This window comes from Cyprinus carpio, chromosome A8 (genome assembly GCF_018340385.1).
Source record: "Cyprinus carpio isolate SPL01 chromosome A8, ASM1834038v1, whole genome shotgun sequence".
Lineage (NCBI taxonomy): Eukaryota > Metazoa > Chordata > Actinopteri > Cypriniformes > Cyprinidae > Cyprinus > Cyprinus carpio.
Window position 1 is genome coordinate 14014441 of NC_056579.1, and position 12183 is coordinate 14026623.

The 12183-nt window shown below is 36.7% G+C and overlaps 1 protein-coding gene across 3 annotated transcripts in view; it reads left to right on the forward strand.

Moving 5' to 3' along the window:
- Window positions 1-12183, forward strand: part of LOC109049306 (solute carrier family 13 member 3-like) — a 42787-nt gene that overhangs the window by 18780 nt on the left and 11824 nt on the right. For 2 of the 3 annotated variants that reach the window (XM_042762401.1, XM_042762403.1), the window contains exons 1-4: window positions 6893-7166; window positions 10876-11140; window positions 11534-11697; window positions 12026-12089. In XM_042762401.1, the coding sequence (XP_042618335.1) occupies window positions 10908-11140; window positions 11534-11697; window positions 12026-12089 (461 nt within the window). In that variant the 5' untranslated portion in view covers window positions 6893-7166; window positions 10876-10907. Of the gene's footprint in view, window positions 1-6892; window positions 7167-10875; window positions 11141-11533; window positions 11698-12025; window positions 12090-12183 lie in introns of those variants that run through there. The other variant, XM_042762402.1, reaches the window with a different exon arrangement.

Consider the following 12183-nt stretch of genomic DNA (forward strand, 5'->3'; position numbering starts at 1 on the left):
CGTCAAGAGAGACCAATTGTTTCTTGTTTTCATACACTCTTGCACTGTGTAAGCTATTAAGAATTAGAAATAAAATCCCTCTGACGTTACCCATATTACACAATTTCACAATATTAACCCGCTCTGACAGCTGTCGCATCATTCATAAGAAGATTAGCTGTGGCTGTTTACCTGCGATGTCTGCATCATTTTAATCACATTTACACTGTGTAATAAAACAACAATAACATTATTAAATATAACAAGAATTTACCCCCTATTAAAAATGCTTCCCTAAATATAAAATATTTTGGCTAAATGTACACTTGTATGTTTGTAGGTGTATGAAATGAGCCCAACAATAAATAAAATGATGAAAAGTGTTGCAGTGTGTGTTTGCTAAAACAGTGCCACAGTTCTCACACCCTGAAACAGACTTTACAAAGGTTTTTGCATGAAGTCTCAAATATACGTGGGTGTATTCAACAGTCTCTTTGCATTATTAGTTAGTTCCATAACCCTTGGCCTGTGCCCACACACAAACCTTCAAAACACATCCGCAAAGACAATATTAAATGTGCTTTGTGAATTAAATCCGCTTGAGACATTGTTCTCACACAAATCGCCTTTACTTTAAAAGACATTTAAGCAGTTTAAACAGCAGTGCATGTGCTTTATTTCACTGAGCCTTTAAAGATATTACTGATATTACTTCCAAATTATTGCTATGAACTATCCAACAGTGAAATGTACAGTATTTTACATGTCCTCATACGCACACAAACTTACATTTTTAATTTGGTCAAATTTCTCAAGCAGTTTTATTTTAATGAGCACATATCACTGATGGGAGATCAAACAGTGTTGATCATTTGTCCACTAGAGGGTGTAGGTGCAGTACATGGGGCAAATGAGAATTTGACATTAAAATTAAGCACCAGACTCTAACCATTCATTTTTTAAAGACCAGTGTTATTTTAGTCTCATTGATATGCAAGAATACAGATTTTTTTTGTTGATGTTTTGAATTAGATTTTATTTTCATATTTTTATTTTAGTGAAAGTTTTGCTTTGTCATTTTTTATTTTTTATGTCTACAGTTTTTATTACATTTTTTTTTATTAAAATTGATTTAGTTTTAGTTATTTTAATGATTCAACAACATACTAAACAAAGACCAATTTATTTTTGTTTGTTTATTTTATTTCAAGAAAATATATATATATTTTTAACAATGATAACAGACCACAAATGTAATAAGAGTTGCAGACCACATACATTTTCCAGATACTATCTTAATAATGCTTGAGGATGCATAACCTGATCTTAAATATGACCTGTTTTCATATCATATGTGCCCTTTAGAGAAAAATCGATGTTGATTTGTGTAAATATGAAGAGAGCCATGACAGTGACATTTAAAGAAAATGTCATTGTTTTTCTAAGAAAGCAAAGCTAACATGAAATGGAATCATATTTCTCCTCCTCTTCTCATCCGCTTTTCTCTGCAGTGGGTTTCTATGAATTTCTCCCCAGCAGATTAAATCAGTAGAAGTTTTTATATTCTTAATCAAACAAATGAAATACTGGCTAGAAGGGTCTTTGAAGTCTAATAAGAGAAAATTATGATGGTAACATGGGGGTCTATAATCAAAACTCAGCACATCCTTTCCACAAGGTCTTTCTTGGAGCACATGTGCTCATTCGCTTATATTCTAAAAAGAATGTTTCTTTATCTTTTGCATTCAACCTCAATTTACTGTCAGATTCAGTCCATTCACGTCTAAACACAGCTCACCACTAGTTGCATAAGCAACGAATGTACTAATATGTGCACCTTATATATGCTGTTTGTAATGTTTTACACTGTCTGTCTTTTAACTGTGTGTTTGTTGTTGCTTCTGTTTTGCTACCAAAGGATGAGAGATGCAATATTAGATTAAAGTAATAAGTTTTTGCTGGTTAGAAAGTAAACATTTCTCGTAATTCCAAGCAACATTTATCATTAATTTAGTAATCATATACCAAGAGACTATACAATGCAATTAAAACAAACAAACAAACAAACAAACAAAAAAACCCTGTCAAAGCCTTGAGGCTCAGCATATATCAAAGTGCTTGAGAACTCACTCTGCAATTGTTGGTCAGTTTGACAGATTGATATTGGATTAAGAATATGGGAGGGGAATGTTTGTGTAAAAGCCTTAAAGCTGATTATTTTTTTCCATGTTAAATAAAGAATTCAGCTTATTATGCACAGATAAACTATCTGTAGGCTGATTCCCTAAAAAAGAAAAGCATTGTTCTATTCTAATATATTAAAGGGGTCATATTACGTTGCTAAAAAGAAAATTATGTTGTCTATTTGGTGTAATGCAATGTGTTTATGTGATTTAAGGTTAAAAAAACACATTATTTTCCACATACTGTACATTATTGTTCTACTCTACACCCCGCCTTTCTGAAATGCTTTGATTTTTACAAACCTCATCGGTCTGAAAAGCGAGGTATACGCTGATTGGCCAGCTATCCAGTGCATTGGGATTGGCCGAATACCTCAAGCTTTTGACTGAAAAGTTAAGCCCCTTTATATACTGTGTTGCCCTGTGTCCCGGCGCGACACGACAAAACCAATAAAACCCATTACAAACGAGGCATTTGTTGCATGTGTTTTTAGCCGTTGCGTTGCATATTGCGCTGAGTAAACATAAAACCATGTCTGCATTTGTGATCTGAGAAACGACAAACAACAAGCACTACTGTACACTGCTCAAAACTCACGTTTGAATCATCAGTAGGGCTGGTCCGAATACCATTTTTTGAGCTTCGAAGCCTCGGTAGTAATCAACACTGAGTATTTGAAGCTTCGGAGGGAGGGGGCTGAACATATTCTTCTCTCTAACACGTGTCCATACCGGACGCAAGCTGCGCGGCACGAAAAAATACAATAGAACCTATTATGCTGTCTACACTGGATGCGGTGCACGCGGCTGAAAAATGCTGCTGCGTTCTATTTATGACCTACTGACACAAATTTAAAATGATTTCAACGGTTGCTTTGTGTCCAGTTTAGACAGAGTTTAGCTGTTGTGGCGTGGGGCGACACGACAACTGCATCCGGTGTAGACACGGTGTAATAAAGGCAGTTATCTCATGGTGCGTTCAAGTCCTCCTGGGAATTTCGTATGTACGAGGAGGGAAGTCGTGCTGACGACGTGAGGTGCGTTCAAGTCAGTTTCGTCGGAGGAAGATGGCGCTGTACCTTCTTTTAATGAATAGCAAGAAATTACAGCAAGGTTTAATAACTCTGCTTATAGAAAAATGCTAAACGGAGAGATAAATTTTTTTTTTAAAGCCATGTGCAATGTTGCGAATCAAACCATTTCTCGTCTAAAGGTGCACAAATGTTAGGATTTTTAGTTGTAATTCATTAACTTGCTGCTTATAACAAGATTAATGATGATCATGATAAATGACAGTTTATAGACTAGTAAACATTGAAATTCAATTAAAATGTACTGTCAACTACAGACGTTGCATGCATTGATTTCGCCATGTTAATCACTTGACACGCCCCCAACTCGTACAGATCGGGGCTTAAAGAAAATCCCGAGCTCCCCACTGGTATTTAGGATATTTTGGTGGTTAAAGAAAATCCCGAGCTCCCCACTGGTATGGTTTGTTGTTGTCTTGAACGCACCATCAGTGTGTCTGTCTGTCTGTTTGCATTCTTATTATGTGGAGAACCTTTCATCCAATCGACTTCACGTGTGGCAGGTGTGGGTTGCTGCTAGCACAAAAGAGTGTGGCATTTTGGTGCAATATGGACACACGACACATTCAGAATGAATAAACTTTTAATAAACTACAGAACAGCGTGAGCCAGAAGCGGCGCACCTCACGCCAGCAGAACAGACACTGCACTAGTGATACAAAACACACAGGTCTGTTAAGAGCAATACTTTTAATATAGACAAATATTTATTAGGGTGGGCTACTGTACGTTTTTTTATTTTTATTTTTTTTATGACATATTCCCAAGTATTTTTCAAGCAAATTAAGTGCACGTTTTGTAAAATTACTGATTAACATGTCGGATAAAAGCAGGGTTTTTTTTTTACACCAACAATATACTATAGGCTTACTACTTACAAAACTCAGGTGGTTTTTCAATCTTGATGTTCTGTTGTGGTAGGCCAGTTTCAAATCGCATATTTGGCACACTGCCTTTGTCCTCCCTCAATTTAAAGTGCTCCCTCACAGCTGAGGTCTTCTGCATTTTTGTAATCTCTTCCAGATGAACTGAATTATGATGTTCATGATGTTCACTCATGGGTGATTCATATTCAAGCATGAATGAGAACCGTTTTGTGGGGGATGCCAGGTGTTCGAAAAAAAAAAAAGAATATTCAAATCTCAAAATTGAAAATCGAATGCAAACCCACCAAACGAATATATGAATAATAGTCCAGGCCTAATCATTAATGGCAAATTCTTTAAATATAAAACATGTACTTACAGGCTGTGAGTCAGAAGCGCCAGACTGTCCTTGCAAAGTTGGAACTGCGCCACTTTACAGAACAGCCTTTGAGCACAGACCCATTGTAGCTAGTCTGCAGGTTCAGGAAACAGTCCTCCATAAAATGTGTCACACACTGGGGGGCTTGAGTCAGGAACGGCCTGGGGGTTAGAGAATGGCGCGGCTGGCGGATTCGATGAAGGACAAATGTGGCGACCACGGGTTGGACTCCGCTTCATCCACGGTCAAAGCCGTTTCGGCGATACACAGCACAAAGTTCATGTATTTCCTCATCGACCAGCACGGATCAGCTCGAGGCATGACGAAGTGGATATCGTCCTCTTTTGGAAGGCCAAACAAAGTATTTTCGCTTTCACAACGAAACACACCGTCTCCACAACATGGCACCGGCAGCAACAGCAAGAATAAAAGTTATACTTTCTTTCTTTGCATGAACATTTGGGCAGTGTTATGCAAATCTTCCCACATCATGACGCAGATGTGGGGCGTGTTTAAATGAGGCATTTTAGGATGGCTTGGCAAGTCTTAACTTTTATAAAGAATATCTCTCTGGATTTGAGACTTTAGTCTTTGCAACTTTACAGATTTTCTTTACGCACCAAGAGCTTGTTACACTCCAAAGTGAAAGGAAAACTTGAAATCGCATCATATGACCCCTTTAATATATAATATATTCATGTGGCGAGGGGGGTGTGGTTCAGTGAGGTCTGCAGAGTGAGTTGGGAGACGAGCAGTGAGTAAATAGGTCAAGTGCGAAATGATAAACACCTGTGTCTGTTTGCCGTAATTGGCGTGTAGAGAACGGATAAAAAGCCACTGGAGAACGAGAAGGGTAGCGAGAGACTGGATGGAGAGCTTGTGTGTGCGCGCGCGCTTTTAGAGGCTGAGTGCAAAAGATGAGAGGATTTTTTTTTCTATAAATTAGTTGCAGTTAATCACTGAGGGTTTAAAAGAAAATGTGCTCACTATACCAGATAGTTATTGATATATTTCCAGGGAAGGACAACTTTTTTTAGCTAATTAATACTTATAGAGTCAATAATCTATGTAGCAACAGAGAAAATCAGTAATCAATTATTCATTTATTTAATTGTAACCTATCTGAGTTTCAAACACATGCTACAGCCCTTTAAGCAGCATTAAACAGAATTGCTGAGCTGTACAGGACCAGATATGACACAAAAAATATCTGAATCTTCTTTATGCAAAACTGCTGCCAACAGGAGCTGTGTCAGCTGAAGTAAGTATTTTTGTAAATTATAGGGTCAGACAGTTTATTTGTTCTTGTATTGCTTGTGGCAGGATGCAATGGGTGCATACCACCATTTTACCATGTAAAGACTATAAGTGAAACTAAATTTAAAAAAAAAAAAGTGTGTATTCTGGTACCCATTATCAGAATGTCATAACAGCCCCAGGAGCAGAGGTTTGGGTCAGTGTGTTTCCTGGGAATGAGTATTAAATTAAGATTTATGCATGTTTCATTAAAAAAATGAATGAGGTATGTGATATCTGTCTAAAGTTCTTCCTCTCTACAGGCTATTGGACAGCATCATGGCTTTTATCATTAATAAAAAGAACTCATAAAAATGAAAATCTTAAGCAATAATAATAAAAAAAGCCTAGCAAATTGTGAGCTTGCAGAAGAACAATAAATTACTAAATTCCAACTGCACTTAATGTGCTTCAAAACAAGAAAACAAAACAGAAAAATAGTTCCCAGAATTCCCTGCGTATTTTATCATACTTTATTTAAATAGATACATTGCTTCATATTTTTCATTTATGTACATTAGGGTGTTTTGTTGCATTTTATGTTGTATAGTTAATTTTTACAGCATGTTTTATTTTGATTTGTCTTTTGTGTATTTACCCTGCTGATACAATATACAAATATCATTTAAGGTTTAGGTTTAGGCCACTTATTCCGAACTTTGATTCATCACATCACAGTTTTAAAGCTCCAACATTGGCATGAGAGTTATTATCAGTATATTTTAAGGTCCACAATAGATTTGGCTAAGTAGATTAGTATTTACTCATTTTATTATTTATTACCAAATAATAGTAAACTAAAAGGATCAAGTTAATACTACGTAGCCTAATATTATAACTAACTGGAAACCAAAATACACATAATATAAAATATATAATAATTATACTGATCTTAAGGATATGACATGTTAAGTCAACAGCATCATCAGCACGCGGGACCTATAACCGTTGAACTGCCACACATTGCCAGTATTTTCGGTTTGCAAACACTTCTTTAGTTAACAGAGTATACTTTATAAAGCTTACTCTTTCTGTGTAGTCTGTGTAGAACACTTTGCGCTTCATCTTTGCTGGCGCTGTAGACCGACTCACGTTAAAGGCTGAAGTCGAGGGGTCTTTAAAGGAGTTAACGAGTAAGCCAATAGTTAATCTTCTCCCGCTGTGACAAAAATAAAGCAAAAGTAATAAAGTTGGAGACCAAGCGCCAGAGCCGCAGCCTTCCCTAGTGCAAAGACAGAGGGAAGGAAACGGGTTTTGAGCCGCTATGGATCCTGCAAGTTTTTCCAGGAAGCTGTGGAGCGCGCGCAAACAGCTCATCCTGATGCTCGCCCCGCTACTGCTGCTCCCGCTTCTCCTCGTTCCGCCACCAAAGGTAAAACGTTGTTAAAATCAGTCAGCTGCTGCTTTGGCCTTTTGAACCCAGAGGATGATTAAATATGAGTTAAAGCAGCCTAATTGTGCCAACCAGTTGATTAAAATATTGTAAATGTATGCTGATAATGACCGAACATGGTTTTTCAGTAATAAGACCATTAGTATAGAGTCAAAACAGGGCCACATATATTGGCAAAATAATTTAAGTTTTGCAAAAGAAAATAAAGTATTGAAAATAAATAAATAAATAAATATGGTGCTTTCAAACAAAAATATAGAATTGCACAAGAAAAAAAAAGTATTGTGAGAAAAAAAGAAGCCCTGCAAACAAAAATAAGAATCATACTACACTGAAAAAAAAAGTTTCATTCATCCAATTAAAAAAAAATTAGGGTAATGATTCACATCTATATTTTTAAACTTGAGCCATTGAAAAATAAATAGTTTGCCCTAAGGTTAAGTTATTTATTTTTCATTGGCTCAAGTTAAAAAAATATAGACGTGAATCATTACCCTAAATCTTTTTAATTGGATAAATGAATTTTTTTTTCAGTGTACATAAAACAAAGGCAATTATTTTGAACATATCTTTTCCATGGCCATAGCTACTGATTTATTTGCAACGCTCCTTTTATTTTGCGTTTCATTCAAGTTTGAGCTTGGGATACTGTTTTTTTTCCCTTTGCGGTTCACGTTTTTGTGTGTTTCAATTTCTGCCACTGTGGTGACATGGGGGTGGAGTCAAGGGCATATTACGTCATCGGCTTGAGAGGCAGATCACAACTGATCCAGGCACCCGGTGCGTTCCAAACGGGACATATCGCCCTCCGAAGGGCACTTCGGAGTGAAAACCATCATGGCCGCCATATTGAAGGGTCGTTCCAAACCGAAGTGCTCTAAACTGGCCACTTAAAAGGCCCTTCGGAATGAAGGATTTCGAAGGGTATAACTGATGGACACTTCGGGTTCCCATGATCCTTTGCATGATGACGGTGGCTCCGTGTGGGCACGTGATGATGACGCAGAAGGGCACTCCGAGAAACAGTTGTTTGGTCCACTACACCCTTCAACCCTTCGAAGCTCTCACTCCGGAGGGCAAACCCTTTGAAGGGATGGGGGCTTATTGATTGGCACTGCAAGATGGTGCGGAGGTGCTTTCAATGTTTTTTGGTTTATTGGAGGATTATTAGCTTTTATTCTGTAGCATTAAAACGTGCATGGTTTCGTTTTATTAACTATATATGTATTAACAGCATTTGCTCAAGTTTGAAATCAGTGAACGTTGTGATTTTATTAGCCGTAGGTTACTTAACGTGAACTGTCTGAAATAACAGCATCTGTTGTTTATTTCTCTCAATGTGCACACTTTTATAGTATTAAAATGTGTATTAACAGCATAAAAAAGTTGCTAGTTTTAATGTTAAAGAATGTAATTAATTTGACAAACTACACGTCATTAAAAAGGTCTAATCTTACAGTGACAGTATTTTCCTAATTTATATCAGGAGTTATGTAAATGAAAAATGAAACCTTCAATCTGAAATATGAGCCACAGCCACATCCATTAAGAAAAAAACTCCTGTAAAATCTAATGAAAGTGCTTGACTAAATAACGTCCCCCAGGGCTTTCAGTCCAAAAGTGTGCATATTTGAAGAAATGTTTTATGGATTTTCATACATTCACTGTCTATTTAGACTATTCAATTTTTACCCATGGAGCACTAAACACTCTCCAGTAATGTCTGTTTCATTTACACTCGACACTGGAGGGCGCCGTCACACAGAAAACCCACAAGTGAGACTCATAAAAGTAATGAAACTCATGATGTTCCAGGAAATTCCTAACATGGACAAAGGCATCTGCTATTGCTGCTACTGAATAAAATCGAAGTCTTTGATAATACCAGAGATGTGATGACTGATGAAACATCCAAGACAATAAACATAAAAATAAAAATCACACAATAAAAATCTGTGTTCTTCAAGCTGTCTGGGGTATTTTCATGAGAGTTTATTTTTAATGCAGTGCTAATCATGAAATGAGAAGTTTGATCAAAGAAATTAGGTCAGTAAATACAATAAAGACCAAAAAAGAAGAATTAGAGCCATATCCTGGCCGGAGAGGTATGAATGTGTGCAGGAAAGATTTAAATGGAATGAGCAGTGTGGACAAAAATAATTATATAAACGTAAATGTAAACAACAGAACCCATCAACAGTATATAAGTGTGCACACTGAGAGAAATAAACAACAGATGCTGGTATTTCAGACAGTTCACGTTAGCAAGTAGCCTTTGGCTAATAAAATCACAACGTTCACTGATTTCTAACTTGAGCAAACGCTATTAATACACATATAGTTAATAAAATGAAACCATGCACATTTTAATGCTAGTGAATAAAAGGAAATGATCCACCTGCATGCTTCTGCTCAGCAATGGTGCCTGGATCAGTTGTGATCTGCATCTCAGGCAGATGACATAATAATGCCCAGGCCTGTTGTGCACGACCCCATTCCTTGACTCTACCCCATGTCAAAACAGTGCCAGAAATTGAAACACGTAGAAACGTGAAGCGCAAAGGGAAAAGGAAAAAAACAGTATTGCGAGCTTGAACTTGACTGAAATGCAAAATAAACGGAGCGTTTCAAATAAATAAATATGTGTTGCAAAATAATTGTCTTTGCTCTGTTTTATTTATGTTTCAATACTTTATTTTTGTTTGCAAGGTTCCTTTTTTTTCTCACAATACTTTTTTTTCTTTTGCAAAACTTAATTTTTTTTCCCGAATATATGTGGCCCTGTTTTGACTCCATACATTAGCATGTGTTTCTTAAAGGGATACTCCACCCCAAAATGAAAATTTTGTCATTAACCACTTACCCCCATGTCATTCCAAACCCATAAAAGCTCTGTTCATCTTTGGGACACAATTTAAGATATTTTGGATGAAAACCTGGAGGCCTGTGACTGTCCCATAGACTGTCAAGTAAATAACAGTGTCAAGGTCCATAAAAGGTATGAAAGTCGTCTTCAGAATACTCCCATCTGCCATCAGACGTGCAATCTGGGTTATATGAAGCGACGGGAACACCTTTTATAAGCAAAGAAAACAAAAATAACGAATTTATTCAATAATTCCTTTGTAAACGGTCTCCTCTGTGTCTCTCATTATCACTGAATACTGTGTATGCTCTTCTGTGTCCTCCGTGCCACAAGGATGCGCTGTTTTATTTCAAATATAAGCTAAATACACATAGCAACAAAGCATCCTTAATGTCTTTGCTTTTGGCAAAATTTGACTTTTTTTTAAATAAATGTTTTTGTGAAAATACATTTTTTTTTTGTGATGTTTTGAATGATAAACAGATGTATTGTCCAAACTGAAGGAAAAACCTTTTGTTTGTCATACATATTTATATTGAATGTGATTAGTAAACACTACACTCTACACCTCATACATCCACTAAGAATGATCTGGTTAATAATGAATTAAGAATGAGTTAGTTAAAAGTAACTGCAAAGTGGCTCAAAAAGTAACTGAAAATGTTCAGCTTCATTTATTTGCAAATGCCATATTTCACAGTGCCTTCCAAAGGTTTCAGAAAGTGTATGTGGTGTGTCAGTACAACAATGGAGGACTTGTAAATGTAAATAATTCCACTTGATTTATCATATTTAATACACATCAATCTGTTTCTTTATCAGGAGACGGCAAATGTTTGTATGTGGTGCTGCTGATGGCGGTGTACTGGTGTACCGAAGCACTCCCGTTGGCAGTGACTGCCATGCTTCCTGTGTGCCTCTTCCCCACCATGGGAATCCTGCCTTCTAAGAAGGTCTGTGTGCAGTACTTCCTTGAGACTAACTTCTTGTTCCTGAGTGGTTTAGTTATGGCGTCTGCTATAGAGGAGTGGGGTCTCCATCGCCGCGTAGCCCTCAGGCTGAAGATCGTCGGAGTGAAACCTGCCTGGTGAGAAAGATTGAAATTAGGAGATATTTTAATCTCCAGTCTTAAGTTTTAGTAATTGTAGAAGGTAAACACAGACAATGTTAGCTGAGATGACCTATTGTGAACATTACAAGAGGTGCCTGAAAGTATGCACTGGTGCAAAAAGTGCAATGAAAGTATGTTCATTTACTCAAAACTGAATGTGTTTCTATACTTTAAAACTGAATGTATTTATACATTTTTAAGCTGTACCATCTGACACAGATTTAGCACTGATTATAATGTTCTCTGCTTTACAATGTGAATAGAGGGTGTACTGAGAATATGATCACATTTTAATGGACTAGTTATTGTAGGAACGGTTGCATAATAGTTTATTTGGTTTGGCTCTACTTGTCTTTCTTTCCTCTCCAGGCTGATTTTAGGCATGATGATCACTTCCTCTTTCTTGTCAATGTGGTTGAGTAATACAGCCACAACAGCCATGATGCTACCCATTGCTAATGCCATACTGGAAAGCCTTTTTGGGAATGTGGAAACTCTAAAAGAGAACTGCAAGGACAAGAGTGATCCAGAGGGTTGGTTTGGAGAAATGCATATTGTGTGTGTTACAAGCTAATTAGGAAATTAAAGTCTTTACATTTAACATTTGTATTGAATGCAATCATGACATAGGCATATTATCAATGATTTATTTGGTTTGAGAATTTGTTTGTGTGTGAAATCAACCTGTACACATGAAAATATAATGTACAACCTGAACAAAGAACTCAGAACTGAATTTTTCCAACAAAGCACTTTTGCTGTCTGTCAAGATTCCTTTAATGTGTAAAGAGACTGAGAATGCTTCTTCTTCATTTTAAAAATTAATTAATTGTAATTAAAAAAGTAAACATTCCATTGCAGGTGATTCTCAGGTGAAGATGCATGTGCTGCATTTTGAAAAACAGATGCTGGCCACAGAGGACAGGTAAGTGAGAAGAATTCATCTCTGACTATCTTTGAACAAGCAAACAAGCAAAGATCAAACACATTGATCTTCAAGATTTGATATAAATTTACCA